This window comes from Melanotaenia boesemani, chromosome 13 (assembly GCF_017639745.1).
Source record: "Melanotaenia boesemani isolate fMelBoe1 chromosome 13, fMelBoe1.pri, whole genome shotgun sequence".
Lineage (NCBI taxonomy): Eukaryota > Metazoa > Chordata > Actinopteri > Atheriniformes > Melanotaeniidae > Melanotaenia > Melanotaenia boesemani.
Genome location: NC_055694.1, coordinates 33038555 through 33062530, shown reverse-complemented (window position 1 = coordinate 33062530; position 23976 = coordinate 33038555). Strand labels below are relative to the sequence as shown.

Here is a 23976-nt window from a genome sequence, read left to right as displayed (position 1 = left end):
CTCCTAAAAACTGCTATAAAACATTACAGAATAATATGTTTGCTCAACTCATTCAATCAACTTCAGTCCAAATCAAAACTACCAAATATGTAATTATCAAAATTATTGTAACCCTTTAAATACCAGTTTAATTAATGTCACTGATATCCAGAAAAAAAAGATCCAAAAAATGAGTTATTTTCCTACAATGCATGGGAGGTTTTTTCTTCTTTCATCAGTCTTAAATGTACTCTTTATGTACTTATTTCCATCTTTAAATAAGACCCTCAACCACCTGACAAATTATATGGAAAACAACAGATTTTATGTTGTTTTTTTTCCCATAAAAACAGTGACATTATATAATCAAACCTGACCTTTGAGAGAAATTTAAATATGAGTTTCAAAGACCTTAAGAGAAACACTTACAAAAAAAATGTTGGCCAAAAACTGAGGGAAAAATGACCTTAAAGGACAATAAAAGTCTATAATTACTCACAACGTGCAAACACGCTGTGCTCAGCAGCAAACAGCAGCCAGACATGCAGCTGGAGACAGAATACCGACACCAAACTACACAAACAGAAATCCACAGAAATGCCAACGTTGCTGTACAGCTGCTAAATATGTAAATGGGTTTAAAATGCATTGAACTGGAAACCAAAACCTCATCACGGGGTGTCTCTGGTTACCATGGTACTGCACAGAAGAGCCAACAGAGCGGAAGAGGAACCAGAACTACCAGTTTGTGCTGCATGATGTAAACACTGGTCTGACAGCTACTCAGTGGTCAGTTTGTTTCTGGAACTGAGGACCTCAAATATGGCTGCCAATCCAGGCGTCAGACCAGATCAGCTGGACTTTTTGTTGACCGTGGTAATTACGGACCACTGGGATCCCTACTTGTTTTGGTCGGCATCATCTTTCAGACTTAGTGGGTCTAGTGCAAGAACAATAAATATTAAGCGTTTCATGAAGTTCAGATCTTGTACTTCTTTAAAGGGGACTCGTGGACACCGAAGGAGCCCTGCTGGTTGTGCTCTGAGTGCTCATCCTTCTACGTGACGATGAGGCTTTGCTTTTCCATTGCGGTGACGGCTGCGCTTTCTTTCTGTAAGCTTCCCTCTTTGGACTGTTTGGAGCCCCCATGTGCTCTAAGAGCCTCTTCTGAATAACTGCTTGGAACTGAAAGACAGAGAAGGCGAAGAGGAGTTTAGACACGGATGTAAAGATGAAGATAAAGCAAGACATTTGAAAGGATCTCAGTCCTACCATGTCGAGCTTCGTGGTGGTGTGCGGTGCTGTGACGGTGGTTGTGGTTGGGGAAGTTGTGGTTTGCTCCTTGCTCTTTGGTTTGGCACAGTACATCTCCAGTTGCTGAAGGTCACATCCAGATGATTTACAACACTGGTCCACTATCCCCTTCCCTCTGGGCCGTGCTCCATATCGAGATGGTCTTCCTTAATTTAAAAAAGACAAAACCGACCAGTTTAACTTTGCTTGCAAGCTCACTTGAGGTAATTTTGAGTCCAGTCTCTGTATGAATATTCATCACACTATTTGCAGAACCAGTGGCTAACTTAGAATCACTTCTTTCTACTGGACTGCCAAAGTACTGACTCCAATACGGGTTTCCTATCAAAGCAGTACCAGTGCTAGAGCCAGTTCCACGTTGGTTCTAGCTAAGAACTGGTTTGGGTCTGACCAGCCAGAAAAACACAACAAAACCATACACTATGCCACTTTAAAAGTCTCTTTCTGTAAAGTGAACCTCTGTGGCGGACCTTGGTGCAGGGAAACGGTTTATCTCCACAGAAACATCCAATCACAGCACCAGGAGCGTTCATGGACACAGCTGATAATTAGAAAACATTCAGGAAAAATAAAAAAAAAAAACTCTGAGAAGCTCATGATCTTCATCACTTCACATCCTTGTTTAAGTTATATCCTGGCTTCAAACCAGCTGTCAGAAGAACCAAATTTTGGCTAGAAATAATGTGCATAGAGGGCGTGGGGATACAAACAAAAAAAACAAACAAGAAACAAACTACTGCAGTCGGATTTAAAAACAGGGTGAAGTCTAGTCTTCTTCATCACACAGAGAAAAATCACAACAGCTTGAACATGAACCGAAAAAAGTTTTGCTAGTCTTTTTTTTATTGGTTTATTGGTTTCAAATCTGCCTGCAGTAGTTATTAGCATCCTTCTTTATTCATCAGAACTGGACATTACAGAGTTTTGGCATTTAAAAAAAATTCTGGCCATAAACTTCCTTCATCTCTTTTCATTTATCAGTGAACAGGTCCAATAAATGATCCATATCTTGGCTTTCTGTGAAATGTGGAGCTAGCACAAACTACAGTAAGCTAGCCAGGGCAGAGCCGTGTTAGCTAGCAGCTGCTCACTGAAGAACAGGGGTGTCCAAAGTCGATGCTCGAGGGCTTCTGTCCTACAGGTTTTGGATGTTTCCTGCCACAGCATCTGAAGCAGACTGAGGGGTCTACATTTCATTTGAATCAGGTGTGTTGGATCAGGGAGACATCTAAAACCTGCAGGATTGCGGCCCTGGAGGACCGGAGCTGGACATCTCTGACATCACCTCACAAATCTCCAGCCATTGATGGCTGATTATGTTCCTGATGTGTCTTTTAACACACATGGACATGTTAGCCAAAAACCTCGAGTTTTAGCAAAGATGGCTACTTAACATCAGCAGCTAGTGTTTGTGATTGATCTGTAAGACGTTGCTCTGAACAGCATCACATTTCTAAAATCACCTGTTGGTAGATCCAGCTAAAAACTGTGAATGAATGAATGAATGAATGAATGAATGAATGAATGAATGAATGGTCATTGCACAACAATTACATCAGCAATCATTGACAGTGAAATTCTTAGATCCCAGGTTCTCCTAACAAAGCTAAAAAGAATATAAACCTCAATAAAAATAGTCAAACACAAAAAGCAAGAATACTGCAAATAAGTTATACAGTAAAATATATAATAAGCAATAAGAAGATGTTATTTAAAGGGGGCGTTGCTGCTAACAGCATTTAGAAGTCTTATGTCCTGCGGTATGAAGCTGTCCCTGAGCTGGTGGGACGGACTTGAATGCTGCAACTCGATTGGACGAACCACTGCTGAATGGTCTGCGTCACTGGTCCGTGACACTTCAATTTCTGTCTATAGGAAGGCAGCAGCAGAACTGAGGCATTATCAGATTTCCAAAAAGGAGATCGAGGGAGATCGTGTTTGTGTAAGGGGTGTAAACATGATGGAGTGTGTTCTTGCCAGCGTAGAACAGCTGATGTGTTGGTGGTATCTCGGCAGGACTTTCCTCAGGTGTGTGCAAGCTCCAGCTGTAGCAACATTTATTTAGTATGCTGGTCAGTATTGCAATAACACATTTATAAACACTGCTTGCATTTATACAGCTAATGATATTCATTCTTTGGTTTGCAGTTATAGGATAAAGCAATGTTTTTATTTACAATAAGACTGCTCCAGTAAAGCCATTTTCACACAAACACACAGAACTTGTGGAGAAAATTAAGTTTACTGGACTTTGCACATCCAGATGTCTGGAGAAAAAAAGGAAGCTGACAGCAGTTCTTTGTTCTGCGGATTAAAAAGGAGTAACTATGTGAAAGTGGCATCATTTCTCAGCTGCAGCTTCTCCTGTTTTTCACCTTTTTCTTTGTTATTAGAGAGAAAGCTGAGCTGCTGTGAGATAACGCTATCACACAGTGAGGCACAGTGTTCTGCTGAGGACGCTGCCGTTTTGGTGGACTGCCATCAGGCTGATAGCAGATGCAGAAAGTGGCCTTGATCAGAGCAGGACCAAAGGTAACCAGGTGAAAGGGCTTATGGGTAATTGTGGTGGGAGAGTTTATATAAAACTAGCAGAATAACACTAGAATAATAACAGCACAGAACAGGAAAAAAATCCACCACAAGGTCTGGTTGTGTTGCAGCTGTTTTTGCTCCATCAACAACCAGGATGTGTTGTTGTTGTTTATTGTTGTTGTTGTTGGGCTGAAAACTCTTTTCATGATGACCATGTCTGTGTTATAAAACCCTGTAATTTCTCAGTAGCTGGGACATCAGTAAAATAAAGTGAGTAAACAGGAAAAAATCAATGTTAAAATTGTAGTTATAATAACGAAAGAGTTTATACTTTTTGTGTTTCCTTTCAGCTTTTTAATGTTTGGTGAAAGTTGTTAGTATGTATAATTAAAATAACTTATAAATAGAGATGAGGGCTGTATTTTACCTCTCGGACAGCACCATATGTATTTATGTGACTACACAACAGTCTGAATAAATTCACAGAAAAATAGAGTATTACCTGTTTAAACTTGAATTTAGGTGTTTAAATTTAAACTGCATTTTAGTAAAATTATGACAAAATGAAAAAAAATGTATTATGAAAGTCTGTGAAATGAAATTTCATTTTCCTTTTTCAGTTACATGTTTTTTATATTTTACATTAGACATGTAAATTTTCAGTGTATTTCTGTAATCTTATTGGTTTTCCACTCTAAAAATACAGTAAAAAAAACTGAAATAACACAGAAAAACTAATATTACAGATTTCTTTGTACGGTTATGGTGTGAAATTGAGTGATGAATAACCTTCACAGCATTTAGATTCAGTATTTAGAAATTCATCTAAATCAACAAAATTAAACTGTATTTCTGCTGCTACAAGAAAGAAACTTAAACATTTAAGGTCTATTTTTATTTTTGACTGATGTCACCAGATGATGTCTGTCGAACACGGGTTAAAACACGCCAGGCTCTCTGCACACACGTGTTTAAAAAAATCTAGTTCTCTGCAGGTCTTGAAAAATCTTATATTCAGCTTCCATTAAAAGGGGATTCAAAGATTACTTCAACTTCATCTACAAACATCTTTAGTCGACATGCTGCTTCTCTGAAATAAAAAATAAATCAATTAGAGTTCAGAACTCACATCCTGAAGCACTGGTTCCCAACCTGGAGTCCAGGACCCACCAAGGGGGTCCCCCAAAGAGCACAGGGGGTGCCATTAATGTCCACAAATTGTCCCTATTTTAAGGATTTAACTTTGGTTTTATGGAAGGATGGGACTCAGCCAGAATACAGTATTTATGGTGAGAATCTCACTTTTAAAAACATGAAACCAGCACAGTTTCAGTCCGGGTGGGGCAGGGGGTCCGTGTCTTTTTAGTGTTTGCATGAAGGGGGTTCTCAAGAAAAATAGGTTGGGGACCACTGACCGATAGAATGAATCCTAAAGATGACTGCAACAACAGAGCCACAGAAAACGGAAACGGGTGGGAAACAAAGAGGAAGACTCACCTAAATGGATTCCACGATCCCCGCAGACAAACATGAGGTCACTGAGGAGTTCGGCACCACAGCGGGGTTTGGCTGCCTCGGAGGATAGCGACCAGCCCGCCAGACACATGCTGGAGTAGAACATGCAGATCTGAACACACAACACCTGAAAGCGTGGGAAAAAGAAGCTTCATCTGGTTGAAAACACAGGCAGCTGCTTGTTCTCCTGCAATTTCAGCTTCCTGTTAGCAGGAAAGCAGTGGAAAGTGAAAAGGAAGATGATGTTGGGGGGAGTCTGTGAATTATTTTTTTTTATATATACTGCCACAATCATAGGTTTCTCCCATTTCATTTCCATAAATATGTGGCATGAGAAAGCATTGGTCACAACAAAGTTCAGAGCATCACCAAATACAACATGAATGTCTCACTAGCCGTTTTGTAACCTGCAAACATTGATTAAACAGTTTAGAGGAAAAACTTCAGATATTTAATTAAGCTAATCTCTGTATTGTGTATAGAAACACAACTTTATGGACATTAGAGTAAATATCAGTTCAGTGTGTTACTGGTGAAGAGTAAATGAATATGGCACATAGCACAAATGAAAAAACTTCCTGGCTTGCCTAACCTGAATCTACCTTTGGAATGATACAGCTGTAGCTCTAATTCTCTATCAGACCACAGAACAAAACTTCAATATTAACTCTGCAAAGGCCACAATTAGAGAGGTTTTAGTACAGGCAGTTCAGATGAGGTCTCCAAACGTTTAGCACCATCGGTTCTCAACGTCCTCCAGTTTGGGGACCTGAGGCTTTAAAAGGTCGAGTCGTTAACAGCGCCAACTCCAAAGCAATGAGCACATTGTTGGAGTTTGGTGTTCAAACCGATTCCCAGCTTCAGGAAAACAGATCGGTCATCATCTGCTTTCACTTCTAGCAGCGAGTTGTTGCTAATAGCAACACAATCTGCAAAGACTTCCCCAGAGAGAATGATGGGACTTTACCAAAACACGCTAGAAAATGGACCCTATTTGAAGCCTTTTAGCACAGGTAAACTTAGCAGTAGAAACAACTTTAAAAGTTTAAACATCTGGCAGAAAGTTTGACTTTTCCTTACACAATCTGTATTTCAGTGTCTTTATTGTTTGTATACAATCACAGTTTAGCTTTTATGATTTTACAGAGTCATTTGTAATTTTGTAAATTGTAATTTCTCTCTGGGATTAATAAAGGATTTTTCTTTTCATTTTCATTTCTTAGATTATTCTGCAGAATATTAAGACTTTATTTTTATTTAAGTTGTTCTAAATGTCTCCTCTCTATATAAAATTAATCCATAAAACAGAGATTTTTGTCATCTTTTCACTGATTTGAACGTTATTTCAACAAGCCTTAGAGTTTTTTGTCAAGTGCTCCATGTTTGTGCGTCAAAAGTTTGGCTTTATATTTGGAGGTGAGGCGTCTGCTTATCAACACGATAAACTGTAAATTAATAACAGTACTTAAAATACATCTAGTTGTCCTGCACACAATTCTGCTACTGAATTTTCAAGAATTGTGTAAATATGACTTATAATTTTGACACAGCGGGTGTTTATTTGTTTACTGTTGCTAGTCTGTTTCTGTTGGTACTGTGTGCAGCCAGGAAAAAGCGGGAATCACCATAGCAACCACTGACTCAGCAGCCCTTTTCTGTCAGCGTAATATTCCACCATGGCTGTCCTCACAGGCCTGCATGAATCTCAGACGTGTCTGATGAGAACTTATCAGACAGAATGCTGAGAGGTGACTTATTACATAACTATGAGCTTTCTTTCTTTTGTTGTAGATGTGTGAAATTAATGAAGCAACAACCTTTTTAAAAATCTGTTTGCAAGTTACTAAAAATGAAGAGACAAGAATGAATTTCAGACTTTGGAAGAGGAACTCCAGAGCCTCTGATAGCTTCAGTAGTTTTAGGCCAAAAGCATAAATTAAAAATGTGATTTGTGGCCAGAACTAAATATCTTGGGCTATCTCTGTGGGCTTTGAAACTAGCAGCTGTGAAGGGAGGAAGGAAGGAGGGAAAATATTTCACTAGAAGATGGAAAAAGAAAAGTAAAAATGACGTAAGAGATCAATGTGACTATGCCTTCTCTTATCTCTGATGTCATCGTACAGCCAGATGCAACCCACAGCGCAGATGATCGATGACAAACCTGAGTAGCCTGTGGTAAAGAGTGCTGTAAATAACTGCAGTTTCTTATCAGTGAATGCAACACTGTCTATTTTTCCACCAGATTTTCTCCCCTGTGATCATGATGTGGTTACAAAGCTTCCATCCAACAAAGTTTCAGGAGTTCAGATTGAGGATGATCTTGTTTTTAAACCTTGGAAAAAGAAATCTCAGTGGATTAAATCTGGACCCATAAAGAATATTCCATTCACCAAAACTACACCGAGAAATGAAAGTCCAAGGAAACAGGCTTTTTAGGGGACCTATTTCACTTATTTTCTACATTTTTATTCTACCAGCTATTGATTTTAAGAACTACTTTTCTTAATTCAACACCCAGGTCTTTTTTAAGTTTAAAAGTATTTATTTTCTTGTTTATTAGAAATTTTCTTCTTAAAAATTAATTGGTCGTCATTTGAATAAAATAGCAGTTTTAGTTGGTGAGTTTGTGGCTCAGTTTATTTTGCGGTAACCTCTGTGCAGGTCAGGGAGGCAGCTGCAGCCTGGAATGCACAGCGTCTAATAGAGAAAACTGATTTATGATCTGAATAGTTAAGTCTCTGGATGCCTTTCCTAAGAAAATCCTCCCCCTTTAACTGAGTCTGGAAGCAGCACTGGTTTGTGAATCTTGCTGAGCTGCACTGTCAGATGCAAATCACAGCAAAATTTAAAATGAAGCATTTTCTCATTGATGGAAACTTTAACATGCAGTACAGGGGTTAATTGTGCATTTTTGCTTTTTTTTTTTTTTTTTTTTTTTTTTTTGCAATAACCTGAGCGACTGTGCAGCATAAGCCAACTATATCAATATAGAGGTACCGGAGGAGACAGTGAAGAGCAGAACATCCTCATCAAGACGTTTTAACATCATTTCTACTTTACAGTAAGACACATCAGTTGTGAGACCCTGCAGAGTGAAGCACAGTCTTACCTTGAGTGCGAGTGGTCTGGCACGGCGGCTGCATGAGGGGTGCATCCTGTCCGAGTGGACGGGCTTCAGGAGACCTGCAGTCTTATAGTGAGGCAGCAGGAGGGAGGTCCGCAGCAGCAAGGCTTCCTCCCACCTCTCTTTGCATTGTTTCCAGCTCAAATCTCACCCAAAACTAGTATCAGATTATTCAGTGCTGTGTTGTGTCCTTACAGAGTCACAACATGATTGGAACTTCTAATAAGAACATACGGCGGCCCGTCAGCTCCACCCAGCTGAAGCTAACACAGTGAACAAACTGTCAGAAAGGTGCAACATGACGTCTGTCTGGATGCTGCAGATTATGCTGACGGGGTTTCTGTCAACTCTTTGCTATAAAACTAACACTTCTCAACCGAACATAGTCTGAATAACAAACTCAGCTTTCAATCATCCTAGCAAAGTTACAGTCTATTACAAAAAGACTAAAGTGTGTGTCTTTATATCTGGGTAATAAACTAAGTCGGAGGTGGGACATGTGGACACAGCCTCAACAACTGAAGAGAAGTGGCAACCATTATGGTCTGGATGAGATATACCAATTACAAGACTTGTGAACATAAGGAAGGAAGAATCATGAAATGTTTTCCCTTTAACCTCAAGATGAAGGTAATAATGGTTACTGGGATTTAACTAGAGTTTGTCATGTCTGAATGTGCTCACTGCTTTAGTACAGTCCACCCTGTGAGACTGGCCTTGATTAAAAACGTCATTAGATATCACAGATTCGCTGTGCGGTTATTCAGCACCGCTACTGCCCTCTGCTGTGGCTTTACTGGCGATGAGAACACCTGGAATATAAAATCTTTTGAGATATGATGCAGGGGAGGGTATGAGGATTGTTGTTAACACCTTGGAGAGCTTCCTGGACAGACACAGAAACCCTGCATGCTGTTTGTTTATTGTTTGTTTTTTTTTTTGTTTTTTTTAACTGTCCAGCATCATAGCAGCAAAATGATAATCTGGTTGCTGTATTGTACTGAACAAATTTGCTCTGTCAAGGGGAGGCCTATGGGTAAGGCTTCTCTTGATAATGTGATTAATTTATTTATTTATTTACTTTGAATCACGGAATCTATGTAATCTTGCTGGACCTGACCGGAGGGGACAGAAAAAGATGGAAAATAGCAAAAAGAGCAAAAGAGAAAGAAGAAAGGAGACAAAAAGGGCCCTCAGCAGCAGACCTGGAGCACCAACCCAAGCCACCCCACCACGAAGATGACTCCAGCCCCACCCGAAGGGCGGCAGAGGAGAGCCCCAGCAAGAGCCCCCCACGGTCCCGGGGCACAGGTCCCAGTGGGCCAAGATCAGCAGCCGCCGACCCCGCCAGGGACCGGCTACCCAGGGCAGCCCAAGCGAAGGGCCCAGGGCCCCAGGAGCCCAGAGGCGGCCGCCCCACCCCCCCAAAGGCAGAGGGCCCGCAACATGCCTAGGAGGACCAGGCCCCCCCAGACAGCCACCCGGCGTAGGCCAGCACAGACCCCGATGTTCCAGCCGCACACCCCGAACAATCCTCCCGAACATGTCAGGCACCACATCACCACACCTGTGTCCAAACTTCTGGCTCCTTGTTGGGTTTTTTGCATTTTGGCTGAGAAAACTGTGCACTGAATGAGTGAATCCGCCACATTTATTTATGTTTTTTCTCCTCATTTTCCAAACCAGACAAAGAATGAATTATTTAAATTAATTTTAAAATACGAGTCAGATCTCTATGAGGGAACGGACATGTGGATGTGATGATGAAGAATGTGTATAAAAAAAAATTGTGCAAAAGTTAATAGAAAACAAAGAAGTGCTTGATTTTTTTTAAAAAATAGACAGAAAAAGAGAAAAATTTCTAACTAAATGTGAAATGAGTCTTTGGCTTCGTTCTTCACCCTCACTGAATGATAACCATTAAGATAGCATGTTTTTAAGAGCTGCTTCACTCTGCATGAATCTAGCCTTCATCTGAGCGATCTTCTCCTCTTGTTCCAGCTCATTAAAGTCAAAGCCCATCTGTAACGATGTGGAGGCAGTGGCTGGACCCAGAGACTCGCTCATGGTCCACATGTGGCTGCTGCTTTGGTCATCGTTCCTGGCGGAGGCGGCTTCTTCAGTGTCTACGTCTTGCATCTCATGTTCGCCACCGACACCGCCGTCCACGGCTTTCTGCTCCTCCTGAGGCTGCAGAGCTGCTTCCTCTGAGGTGTGCTCTCTTCCAGCAGCCGTAGCACACTGGTTGTCCTCTTTATGCTCAGCATCAGAGGGTCTAGGGGAAGAATTTCCAGCCTTCACTGAAACTTTTGCACTTTTTCTCTTAAGCATAACATCCTTCTTCTGACGGTGCTTTGCTTTACATGTGGCGCGTTCCACACCTGGTCTGCTGTCATGCAGAAGCCCCTGAATGACACACAGAACAGAATAAAGTAAATGTCACATTCTTTTTATGAGAGCTGCCATCTTCATTCAGTGTGTAGAAGGAAACTTTTCAGATGACTGAAAGCTGCAGGTGGTGCAACATTTCAGGTTGTCAGGATGAGAGATGAGGACAGTGTGAAGCTACGTGCACTGTTGCTTAAGTCAAACATTTTAAGAATTAATCCACACAGATTCCAACATTAATGTCTGACTGCAGGGTCGGAGAAACTTCTTCTCCAAATTGGCAACAAATTACAAGGAAAAAAGCTCTGATTTGAGTCTTATGCCATTAAGCAGAAAAGGGCGAGACTGTGAGCCAACAGCTGTAAATTTCCTGTAAATCTGAATTAAACCAACCTTTTACTGATGGTAGCGACCTTTTTCACTGAAAAGGTCGCTACCATCAGTAACCAATTGACTGAGCCTGACCAACTCAGCCTTACCAAACCAGCTACTGGTGCCTCACTCTGCTCCTTCTGCTCTCTAAATGAGGACGAAGTCTCACTGCTTCCCTTCATGTCTAAACTACTAGAGCGTGCCGTCTTCAATCAGGTCTCACAGTTCCTCCAAGATAACAACCTGTTAGATCCATATCAGTCTGGCTATAGGCAAAGCCGCTCTACTGAACCTGCTCTCCTGTCAGTTACTGATTCCCTACGGGTTGCCAGATCCACTGGTCAATCCTCAGTCCTTATACTGCTGGACCTATCTGCTGCCTTTGACACGGTCAACCATCATATACTGTTCTCCACACTCTCGGAGCTTGGCATCTCAGGATCTGTCCGCTCGTGGTTTATGTCCTACCTCACAAGAGGATCCTTCAAAGTATCTTGGCAGGGGGGAGTGTCCAGATCACATGGGCTGACAACAGGGGTTCCTCAGGGCTCGGTGCTTGGCTTTCTTCTCTTTTCACTATACACCTCCTCACTCGGTGCAGTCATTAGCTCTCATGGTTTCTCCTACCACTGCTATGCAGATGACACTCAGCTTTTCCTTTCTTTCCCACCTGACGACACAACCGTCTCAATGCGAATATCAGCATGTTGCTGATATCTCCGCATGGATGAAGGATCGCCACCTTCAGCTAAATCTGTCCAAGACTGAGCTTATTGTCTTTCCAGCCAGTCCTTCTTTACCACCACAAATAAGCCTGCAGCTTGACTCTATCACACTAGTGCCTACATCTTCTACCATTGAATCTTGGTGTCATGGTAGACAACCAGCTGACCTTTAAGGACCATGTTGCCTAGGTTGCCTCGGTCTTGCCGATTTGCTCTCTACAACATCAGGAGGATCAGACCCTACCTGACTGAACACACGACCCAGCTCCTGGTCCAGGAATTGGTCATTTCACGCATTGACTACTGCAACTCCTTACTGGCTGGCCTGCCTGCATGCTCAGTTAAACCTCTGCAGATGATCCAGAACGCAGCCGCACGTCTGGTCTTCAACCAGCCCAAAAGAGCTCATGTCACTCCGCTGCTTCATTCCTTCACTCCTTAATCCAGAGCTACACTCCCTCTTGACAGTTACACTCTGCCAGTGAAAGACGCCTAGTGCTCCCACCACAATGTGGCGCCACATCAGTAGCTAGACTCTTCTCCTCTGTTGTTGCCCGGTGGTGGAACGATCTACCAAACTCCATCCGATTCGCAGAGTCCGTATCCACTTTTAAACGCAAGCTAAAGACTCAGTTGTTTAAGGAGCATTTCCACACTTAGCTTAACTCTTCTACTCAGAATGAGGTAGAAAGATTTGTCCAGCTCTTTGGCTCAACCAAGTTCTGAAGAAGCTGCGTGAACTATGCCCAAGATGATGTTGTGTGATGAAATCGTGATCTTGTATTTAAACAAAATGACTTAAAAAAAAGAAAAAAAAAAGAAAAAAAACTTGAAATTTGAAGTCATCTTAGTGTTGCTCTTTCTCTCAAATGTAAGTTGCTTTGGATAAAAGCGTCTGCTAAATGACTGTAGAATAGTAGAACCGATCAGTTTTGTATTGTGCATTCTCTCCTCCATCATGGCGGTTATGTAGCTGGTTTGCTTTCTTGTCTGGTTATTTGCAGGATTATTTATGAACATATCAACAGCTGGAATGAAAAGTTCACCAGAGTTCATAGATTTTAGCTTTTGTTGATCCAAATCTGGATCTGGATCTGTAAAATTTTTATTATTCTTGCTCAGCCTTGGCCGAGGTACACATTCCTGACTTCTTTTACTTGAGTTGTAAAACATACGCTTGTGTTTGTTCTGCTTTTCCTGTAAAAGCCATTTCTGTATGAAATAATATGAATTAATCACTGAGTTTGGTACGTGGTGGGAGGCATCACTGACAGGAACACTAGGAAGGGTATGGGGTCATATGGACAGACAGATGAGCACTACTCCATGAGACAGGTAAACAAACCATTGGTCACTATGAATGAGATGCACAGTCCCTCTGTGAGAGGGAACAACCTGTTAAAGCTATCTACAGCATGACAGAGGAACCCTGACAGGCGGCTGGGTGTTTATCAGAAGGCACCTGGATGACATTTAGACCATGAGAGGAAAATACTCTTATCCGATGAAATAAAGTTGGAATTGTTTGGTCACATTTTCCAACATGTAGCATCTGTGAGCATCACCTAGCAGCATCCTTTCAGTCAAACACGGCATGGCAGCATCATTCTGCAGGGACTCGTCAGGTTAGAGGAAAATATGGAGACAGAAAAAATGTGAAGCCTCTTGGTGCTTTGTGAAAACTCCAAACAGAAATGATCCACTACGCTCACATGTTATAAAAACACACCAGTCTGTTGATCACAGGGATAAATCACTTCATCTTACAATTACTTGGAGTATTAAATCCATCAATATCGTCACTTTTCAGGGAAGATTTTTGTCCGAGCCTTACCGGCAGTTCAGCGTAACTCAAAGCAACAACATCCGTGTGTTTCCGCTTGTGTTGCTTTGTTTTCGCTCTGTCCCATTCGCAGAAGAGGCGTGTTAGAGTGGGAAAGTACGACAGACGAGGGGGTAGTCCCTCCAGTCAAAAGGATTAAGTCATTCTTGTCTATTTTCTTTGGTTACAGAAGAAAAAATATCAGCAAGTGTTGTTGTGGAGGACAGCTCGCCAGCCTGTAAAGCATGGCATAAAAGGGTTGCAGAGAAAGGAGGAAACACATTAAATATGTTCATGTACTGTATCACAAAGTAAAGGTAAATGTTAAGTGACTGGGTTAAATGATGTTAATGTTTATCTAACGTAACATTGAAAAGAAATGTTAAAAGTCAGGGTAATGTTTAAAACTCCAGAGCGTTTGAACTAAAGATAGAACAATAAAAAAAAAAACTGAGCTCCAGCATGAAGCAACTCAGGATTTCTTTTTCCAATTAAATGTTTTCTATCGTTAGTCATGTCTGTGAACCCTGCCCAATGTGCCGCATCAAGCTGTGCCGCTCCGCCGGGTGTTTGCATGGCCATACAGCTCTACAGGAAATCCTTTGGAAACATCACTCACACACCAACAGAGTTTTAAAACAAAACTGGTCACATTCCAACGCTGTGATCTGTTATTGCCGACTCTCTGCAACTCTTTGCAGGAACCCACTTTAAATCTGGTTCTAGATCGGGCTCTGAACCAGCACTGGAACCCGCTTTAAAACTGGCTCTAGATCTGGCTCTGAACCAGCACTGGAACCCACTGACTCTAGATCTGGCTCTGAACCAGCACTGGAACCCGCTTTAGAACTGACTCTAGATCTGGCTCTGAATCAGCACTGGAACCCGCTTTAGAACTGACTCTAGATCTGGCTCTGAACCAGCACTGGAACCCACTTTAGAACTGACTCTAGATCTGGCTCTGAACCAGCACTGGAACCCGCTTTAGAACTGGAACCCATTTTAAATCTGGCTCTAAACAAGCACTGGAACCCACTTTAGAACTGGCTCTGAACCAGCACTGGAACCCACTTTAGAACTGACTCTAGATCTGGCTCTGAACCAGCACTGGAACCCGCTTTAGAACTGACTCTAGATCTGGCTCTGAACCAGCACTGGAACCCGCTTTAGAACTGGAACCCATTTTAAATCTGGCTCTAAACAAGCACTGGAACCCACTTTAGAACTGGCTCTGAACCAGCACTGGAACCCGCTTTAGAACTGACTCTAGATCTGGCTCTGAACCAGCACTGGAACCCGCTTTAGAACTGACTCTAGATCTGGCTCTGAATCAGCACTGGAACCCGCTTTAGAACTGACTCTAGATCTGGCTCTGAACCAGCACTGGAACCCACTTTAGAACTGACTCTAGATCTGGCTCTGAACCAGCACTGGAATCCGCTTTAGAACTGGAACCCATTTTAAATCTGGCTCTAAACAAGCACTGGAATCCACTTTAGAACTGGCTCTGAACCAGCACTGGAACCCACTTTAGAACTGACTCTAGATCTGGCTCTGAACCAGCACTGGAACCCGCTTTAGAACTGACTCTAGATCTGGCTCTGAATCAGCACTGGAACCCGCTTTAGAACTGACTCTAGATCTGGCTCTGAACCAGCACTGGAACCCACTTTAGAACTGACTCTAGATCTGGCTCTGAACCAGCACTGGAACCCGCTTTAGAACTGACTCTAGATCTGGCTCTGAACCAGCACTGGAACCCATTTTAAATCTGGCTCTGATTTCTCTCAGATGGAAAAGGCTACAGGACCTCTGCCTGGATGTGGGAGGCTTCTTTTGTAAACATGTTTGTACAGCAAAACTATCCATCACAAAAGACCCATTTAGTTTCTTTTTCTCATCTGTATAACGTAACGTTCAGTGAACGCATCACGTTACACTGTACGACCCACCCGAGCCGGACACAATGACAAAACAGCAAATGACACGATACAATTTCACTTCAATGTTACGTTAGATAAATGTTAAAGTAACTTATCAAAAACTACTGTGTGTTTACATTTACTGTAGCATAAAAATCTGCTGGTCATCCAGGTGGTGAAATGTATTGGATGCATTTCCTTCTTTCTCTGCAAATTCTAATGTCCCGTTTTACAGACTGGTGAACCGTCCTCCACAGTGACACCTCGGTCTGCCATAGTGTCCCATTCAGGCAGCCTCTTCTGCAACTCTCACGGAAAAAAAATAAAACAACACAAGTGGAAACAGGTGAAGCGGTGGAAAGTTGTTTTCGTTCCATGCGGAAGATGCGCTGATCCGCTAACATAATTTATACATAATATTTCATATACAGTGACGATTTTGAGGGATCTTTACGATTAATTAATCGTAGCATTTGATACCACTATTAATTGTGAGATTAAGTAATTGAAACATCCCTAGAGGGGGTCGCGAACACCAATGTATGTTACCTTGGGGGTCATAAGTCAAAGAGTTTGGGAACCACTGGTCTAACCGTACGATGGGGATATTAAAGGGTATTGTCAGTAAACAACCAACCAGGTGTAGCCCAGCTGCTTTAGCTGCTAGCATGCCTGCAGATGGTTTCTTCTGTTTCTTGCTATGATATCAGAAATCTTTTTACCTTCTTGGGGCTTTCAGATGCCAACTTTGATGTTGAAGGAACGGTAGAGCTGGAAGCTGGCTTCTTCTGACCCCGGCTCCTGATGCACAGGTAAACACGTCCACAGTAGATGACAACAGCGTTCTGGTTGGATGGCGTCACAGAGCCCTGAGGAAACGGCTGGGTGTTCGACGTTCGTTTTCCAGGTGAAATACCCTTCAGCACCTCCCAAGCGGCACGGTTGGAGGAGACGAAAGACATTTGCAGGGAATCTGGCCTATCCCGAAACTTTGTGCCCAGCAAGGAGCGTGCGTTTTCTGCTGCAGCGCTTCCTCTACGTGAGGCTGATCCCTGACCTTTCCTCCCAATGACTGTTGGACAAATCCATATGACTTGTTGAGAATCTGCAGATTTTCTGGGGGCATCAGAGTCAGAGAGGGGGAGACCCATTCTTCTGAGAACAGAGCTGGGTAAACTTTGCAGGGGGATGCTTTTCACCTCCGCCTCCACTGGGATGTAGATCTCCAATTCATTCCGGTCATCCATGCTGTATGTTCACCTGCACACATTTAAAAGATGTTTAGTTCAAACTGAAGTTGACTGGAAGGTAGTTTAATACAGACTTCAGTTGATAAGATAACGGCAAAATATCAAAAAGGACAAAAAGATGGAACCAATGCAAAGCAAAGCAACATAGGCTAACACATGCTGCCCTCAGCAGGAGTTCATGCCACTCTGAAGGCTTTTCTGAACACATGACAGCTCCTTGGTGGGGGATGTGTTATGTTTATGTTACTCAGTCCCGCTCTGCTCCTTTCAGATGATATCATGTTATGACAACATGTCAAAGACCAGTGCGTACTTTGTCATTACTTTGTGTCTCAGTCACAACACAAATCTAAAGATAAATAATCTAATCTGACACAATGAGCTTTTTATCAAATCACTACAGATTGTTTTACATAATTCAGTGATGATAACAGTTCCAAATATTTTCTCAACCATCAATATTTACTCTCCCTGGCCACTTTATCAGATCCACCAGTTCAACTGTGTGCAAACACAAATATCTAATCAGCCAATCACATGACAGAAACTCAGTAGATGTAGTCATGTAGACGTGGTGAAGACGACTTGCTGAAGTTCAAACTGAGCATCATAATGAGGAAGAATGATGATTTAAGTGGCTTTGAAAGTAGCATGGTTGTTGGTCTGAGTATTTACTGGGATTTTCACACACAACCATCTCCAGAGTTTACAGAGAACGGTCTGAAGAAGAGAAAATATCCAGTGAGCAGCAGTTTGTCTGGACCAAGATGTCTGGTTGATGTCAGAGGTCAGAGGAGAATGGACAGACTGGTTGGAGAAGATAGAAAGACAACAGGAAGTCCAATCAGCACTGGTTCCAACCAAGATCTGCAGAACAGCATCTCTGAACACACAACACGTCCAATCTTGAAGCAGATGGGCTACAGCAGCAGAAGACACACCGGGTGCCTCCTGCCAGCTAAGAACAGGAAACTGAGGCTACAATTCACACACACTCACCAACACTGGACAATAGAAGATGGAGACACGTTGCTGGTCTGATGAGTCTCCATTTCAGCTCCACATTCAGATGCTAGGCTCAGAATCTGCTGGAAACATCATGAAAACATGGATCCATCCTGCCTTGGATCAATGCTTCAGGCTGCTGCTGGTGTAATGGTGGGGGAAGATTTTCTTGGCCCATTTTAGGCCCCTTGCTGCAACTCTCCTTACTCAAACTAGTGGGTCATTAAGAGGCTTATGCAGAACTTGACAAGCTGCTGTGTTGCAGCATGTGAAGTGTTACAGCAGGGAAACATCTAAAAACTGCGGGATGGTATCCCTTGAGGACCGGAGTTGGTGACTCCTGCTCTATAATTAAATCCACAATGAGTGATCCATGATAACACCATTATTCATATACTTTCACAATGAAAAACAATGGCCATCACTACTATGTTGCTAATTAAAGTTCAGTTCAATTTAGGTTTATTTGTACAGCACTAATTCAGAACAAAGCCATCACGGGGCACTTTACAGATATAATCAATTTAAGCCAATTCATTGTGATCCACACACAAAACAAATCCACATTGGTCCAATTTAGGATAACTGTGAACATACAAGCAGATTCATAAAAAAATGAGAAGATTTCTGAAGAAATTCTGATAGTGCCAATGCAGCTACTGCCCGCTCTGATATATCTGTTGGCTAAGAAATGAATCGCGGAGGCAGCCCTGATGGAAAATGTCTGAAAGAGGCAGCTGTGTACCTGGTTGATATAATGATATGCAGACAGACATATAGACACACCAATAGCTTTATGTATAGAGTGAGTGTGTGAGCGAGAATGGAAAAGCTGCGTGCTGAAGTGTGCACGTGTACATAGACACTGAATCACTGACGTACATTATAAACCAACAAAGACTGTGGCTTATTCATTAGATGCATCCTGTTGCTGTCGAATCACTACAGACAATTCTGACATCACATTATTAGTTTACGCCGCCACGTTGGGTGGCAAAAAGCTAGCTGGGACCCCACTCCCGCTACAGTGACTATTAACTGTTTCTCATCAGGGATGTCGTTGGCAAATTACGTAAACACTGTCGGAGTTTTGCACACCGAAAGTCATAGCACACTATTCCTAATAGTGTGCATGTGTTTGATATAACTTTTGTGGGTGTAGAGTCGAAGCCACGGGTGGAGTTAGACAAAGCGATAGTAATATGTGTGCCTTAATGGCTTCAGCATTGGTGCCCATAAAAATTGCCTTTCTAGGGAAAATATACCTCTATTTTGACCCAAAAATGATGAAGCCATTTCCTATCAAACTGTCCACCAATCAAAGAGCTTAAATTGACAGTAATGTCCAATCCGGAGCAGCTAAAGATCAACAAATGAGCAGAAAGTTCTCTGGCTAAAGAGAAGGAAAATAATGCTCCTCTATGGCCTCGTTATCACCAACAGGTGAGGTGGGAGGAGACGGTAAGGGGCGGATATGGTTTGTGAACTGTAATCTTGTTATGTTCTCTCAGTGAACAGTAACCTTACGTGAGTTGCGGACAGACAGAAGCATTTTGTATAGAAAATAGTTTAATCAACTCCTCTCCATTTCCTGCTAACTCACATGAGCCTGTTATCGCATTAAAAAAAATAAGCCATGTAATGTCAAGACGACAACAGAATTAACCTGTTGTAACAGATAACCGAGTGTCATTATCTCAATATCGTGACACAGTTGCAGTCAGCTTGGTTTGATCTCCTTTGGCTTCCATAAAGAAAATAGTCAGTTGATATTGTACGAGCTAAATAAACAGTCTTCTTCTGTCTTAACTGCAACATCATTGCTGCTTTTTTTCTTAGCTGTCCATTTATTCCACACATTCTCCTTTGAATAAAGTGTCAGGAAGCTGGTTTATTTATGCAGAAGAAATGGCAGGTGATGTTCGTATCATTACAGAGTCTGAAGAGGACAGCCTTAGCTAGAGTATGATAATATTCTGAGGTTTTGTTGTGTCAAAAAGATAAAAGGCTGCAACTGTTAAGCGTCCTTTGTAGGTCACAGACAGATACAAGTTTTCTTCCTCCGGGGGTGATGGTCGAGATAGCAGCAGGACTATATCAGATACAGCTACCAAATAAAATATCGAGGGGGGTTCAGGTCTTATTTGGTGGATAGAACCATGTGTGTCAGTGTAGCTGGCTTTGAGTCTGTTACGGTTCTGTTGTCCTACGAGGTTCAGTTTTGGGGCCCCTCTTTTTTTTCCCCTATTTCTGCTTCCTTTAGGGTCCATCCTGAGAAAACATGGCGTATCTTTCCATTTATATGCCGATGATAGCCAGATATATCTACCCCTCTGTGACATCAATGAGTTGATGGCCCTGACTTTCCTGAATGTTAGAGAAAAAAATGGAAGCTATAGTGTTTGGGCCGAAAGGCTCCAGTGTTCCCTCCCCAGTTGATCTGGGCCCCTTGTCTAGCTTTTTAAAACCAACTGAACTAATTTGGGTTTTAAATTAGACAGTGATTTTAAACTAGATCGCCAGATTAAATCTGTGGTAAAGTCCAGCTTTTTTAACCTTCGTCAATGCGCTAAGGCAAAGTTATTTTTAACTGCTCCGCACTTTGAGACAGTAATTCATGCCTTTATTAATTCCCGGCTGGATTACTGTAACACACTTTATCTAGCAGTCAGCCGGTCGTCTCGCTCGCATCTCCAATTCGTACACAATGCCACTGCTCGTCTTCTGGTTAGAGCGCGTAAGAGAGACCACATTACGCCTGTTTTAGCATCGTTATGCATTTTAGAGTTCATTTTATGATTCTTTTTTGTTGTTGTTTTTAAATTCTTAAATAGTCTGGCCCTGCTGTACTTCTCTGAGCTTTATCCGCCAGCCTGCAGCCTCACATCAGCTGACCAGCTTCTTTTGGCGGTACCGAGGTCCACGCAGAAGCTCAGAGGGGATAGAGCCTTTGCATTTTATTTTACTTTAAAAAATTTTGCTTCTATCCTGCGTTGAGCACTTTGTTCAACTGACGTTGTGTTAAAGTGCTCTATAAATAAAGTTAAGTAGACAAAAGACTGGAAAACATATACAGCTCATGCTAACTAAAACAAACAGACAAATCTCCTCCAGTAAGAAATGCATGAATAAATAAAAAATAAACCAAACCAAATAAAATGACAGATTTCAGGTTTCCTTCAGGGCAGCTCCTAGAGGGCCATGTAAAAATGTATTTAATACAGAATTAGACTTTTAACCTCACACAGTAACAGTCATGTATGTGGAAATCAACAACCAGTGTAACTGTGAACACTTTGAAGCTATCTTAATACTGAATAATGGGGCGGCGTGGCTCAGTAGGGTAGCGGGGTTGTCTTGTAGCCTGAGGGTTGCCGGTTCGATCCTCCATCCGCCCGCCATCAGTGTGTGAATGTGTGTGTGAATGTGTAAATGTGATGTGTAATGTAAAGCACTTTGGGGATTATTCCAGGTACAGTAAAGCGCTATATAAATACAGACCATTTACCATTTGAACAAGCAGCCAAAAACACCTCAGAGCTTTAAGTTATTCTTATAAACATGATGAGTATAAAACCACCTACTTTTCACAAAGAACAGCAAACATATTGAGTGCTGTGGAAAACAAATATTTTTGAAGAGATGGAAACTGGGGATAAAATTCAGATGAGATAAAGGCGACTGCAGCTGCACTCCATTCACCATAAAACTTAAGGACACAATGGGACGCAATTTAAAATGAACTGACCTAAATCTAAGATCCTCGTCTTCACCAATGAGAGGCAACATGGCACTGACATGCAGTGTTCTCAGAACAGGGCTAGTCATTTTAGCTTTCTTTTTTTTCCAGCATTAAATTAAAGGAGATTTGGATGCATGTCTTTTAAAAAAAAAAAAAAAAAAAAAAAAAAAAAAGCAGATTGAAAGAGTAATGAGAAGGGATGGACATATCAATACAATGGAATCAATACTTCCATATCTGCTGGTCAAAATATAAGACTCAACACTTTATTAATATCGCAATGCCACTGAGTTAACACAAAAAACAACATCTGTGCTCCTTTCTAAGAGTTTTAGGCAATAAAATTACAGATGGAAACCAGCACTGGTGATGATTATTGCAGCATATCAGATTCCAGGATGAGGATGATGATGACGATGCTAGTGTTGGTGATGATGATGTTGTGTTTGAATGTTATATTTTAAATTCAACAAATTTTTTATTAATTTATAGTCTTTTATGCTTTTATCATTTTTTAAATATTTATTTTCAACTTGCTTGTAATAAATTAAATTATTAATATATTTAACTATTATTTTGGAAGCATTTCTGTCAAATATTTCGTTCATTAGGTTTATTCAAATTCATATTTCCCTTTGTAATAAAGATATTAATACACATTTAATTTTCTTTTACTTTAGGTAGCAAAAGGGATCGGAATTGATGAAAAAGTACCACATACTATGGCATCTAACAAAAGGTAAATTGCTGGTATTGCCCATCATTACGGAGCTGAATAAACCGGATATGAACGTTTATGACTTCCGGTGGAAGTGTCTTAGGAAACCGGATTGATTGTGGCTTGTTTGCGAAGCAGCTGTAGACTGTTCTGAGCAGCTGTGTGAGATTAAATTAATACTGAACAAAATATATAATAAAAATAATTATGTAAGAAAGGTCTGATATTCATTTTATAACATATTATTACAGAAGAGTTAAACAGGTTTGAGGACATTGTCGTAGTTCGTCATTAAGCTAACGCCAAAACGTAAAAGCCCCTGCTGACTGTCTTTATGAAACATAAACTCGTTAAACATTAAACATCGAGGACAGACTGGCTGCGGGAGAAGTTTAGATGCTCGTCAGCAATTAAAACACAATCGACACTAAGAGAAACCAATTATCAGGTAAACTGAAATAAATGTTGGTGCTTTTCATAAAGACAAACATCCATTAGCACATAATTAAATATGATCACATATAGTTATTTTTACATACTTAAATGCTTCGTACCTGAATGTCTGAGTCCTTTAGCTTCGGCTAAACACACACTCCTCCGGCTTCTGTTAGCTTAAGATTTAACTTCTGTGGGAAACCAGACGTCCGGTTTTTCTTTCAAAATAAAATACATTTTGTATAGTGTCAATTCACAAGAAAGTCACTTTTAAACATTTTTTACAGACCAATTCAGTCCAATTCATTGTTGTCCAGTTATAATCCAAATAAAATAAATCAATTATAAAAATAATCCACACATTTGTCCAATTTACTTTAACTGGGTTAATGTAAGTCAATGCATGACAAAAACTTGCCCACATGCTAATGTAAAAAAGTAAAGCGAAACACAAAGTACAAAAATGTCATATATTTATACATGGACTGTAAAGAGTAAAGAGAGAAAAGTCCAGGGAAGAGCTGAATACATTATGGGACGTCCTCCTGCAGTAGCAGCATAAATAAAAGTTCACCTAGGCAGTTCTTACGAGGAGATTTATCAAAATGGAAAGTTTTAAGCCTAATCTTTAAGGTAGAGGGTGACTCCTTCCTGAACCCAAACTGGGAGCTGGTTCCACAGAGTGAGGTCTGATTACTTAAAGTTGTGCCTCCTATTTTACTTTAAGATTCAATGGAGCTTGGTCACTACAAGCTTTATGATACAGTTATTTTAAGCTTGTTGAACAGTACAGAAACCTCTCATGGTCCTGTAGCTGATTATTTCTTAAAGTGGTGCCAGGAGTCATTTTTAACCTTAAATGTAGCCAAGACAAAAGACATGTGCATCGATTTCAGACGAACGCGTCCCTCTCCTGTTGGCACAGTCGTGGATGGTCAAGAGGTAGAAATTGTGGAGTCATATAAGTATTTAGGGACCACAATAGACAGTAAATTGACATTTGAGAGCAACACTGACACGATCTATAAGAAATGTCAGCAGCGTATATTTTGTCTGAGGAAACTCGCAAAATTCCAGGTGGACTCCTCCCTGATGACCATGTTTTACCGTACTTTTATTGAGTCTGTCATGAC

At 41.3% G+C, this 23976-nt stretch overlaps 2 protein-coding genes across 2 annotated transcripts; both read right to left on the bottom strand.

Moving 5' to 3' along the window:
- Positions 1-320: 320 nt before the first annotated feature.
- Positions 321-9459, bottom strand: igf3 (insulin-like growth factor 3). The gene is made up of 4 exons (XM_042003743.1): positions 8450-9459; positions 5323-5467; positions 1252-1439; positions 321-1164 (listed from the first exon to the last, which is right to left on the bottom strand). The coding sequence occupies exons 1-4, from the start codon at positions 8492-8494 to the stop codon at positions 976-978; spliced, it is 567 nt and encodes a 188-aa protein (XP_041859677.1). The 5' UTR covers positions 8495-9459; the 3' UTR covers positions 321-975.
- A 638-nt stretch (positions 9460-10097) lies between these two features.
- Positions 10098-23062, bottom strand: si:dkeyp-110g5.4 (uncharacterized protein LOC561637 homolog). Its single transcript, XM_042003742.1, has 3 exons — positions 22963-23062; positions 16416-16953; positions 10098-10870 (listed from the first exon to the last, which is right to left on the bottom strand). The coding sequence occupies exons 2-3, from the start codon at positions 16938-16940 to the stop codon at positions 10385-10387; spliced, it is 1011 nt and encodes a 336-aa protein (XP_041859676.1). The 5' UTR covers positions 16941-16953; positions 22963-23062; the 3' UTR covers positions 10098-10384.
- Positions 23063-23976: the final 914 nt, after the last annotated feature.

Bases quoted from the DNA above. Each gene is read 5' to 3' on its own strand.
- igf3 (XM_042003743.1), bottom strand. From the start codon at position 8,494: ATGCACCCCTCATGCAGCCGCCGTGCCAGACCACTCGCACTCAAG. The intron at 5,468-8,449 runs GTAAGACTGTGC...CCACGCTTTCAG, and splicing joins CCAGACCACTCGCACTCAAG to GTGTTGTGTGTTCAGATCTG. The intron at 1,440-5,322 runs GTGAGTCTTCCT...TTTTAAATTAAG, and splicing joins GGATCGTGGAATCCATTTAG to GAAGACCATCTCGATATGGA.
- si:dkeyp-110g5.4 (XM_042003742.1), bottom strand. From the start codon at position 16,940: ATGGATGACCGGAATGAATTGGAGATCTACATCCCAGTGGAGGCGGAG. The intron at 10,871-16,415 runs GTAAAAAGATTT...TGTGTCATTCAG, and splicing joins CATCTGAAAGCCCCAAGAAG to GGGCTTCTGCATGACAGCAG.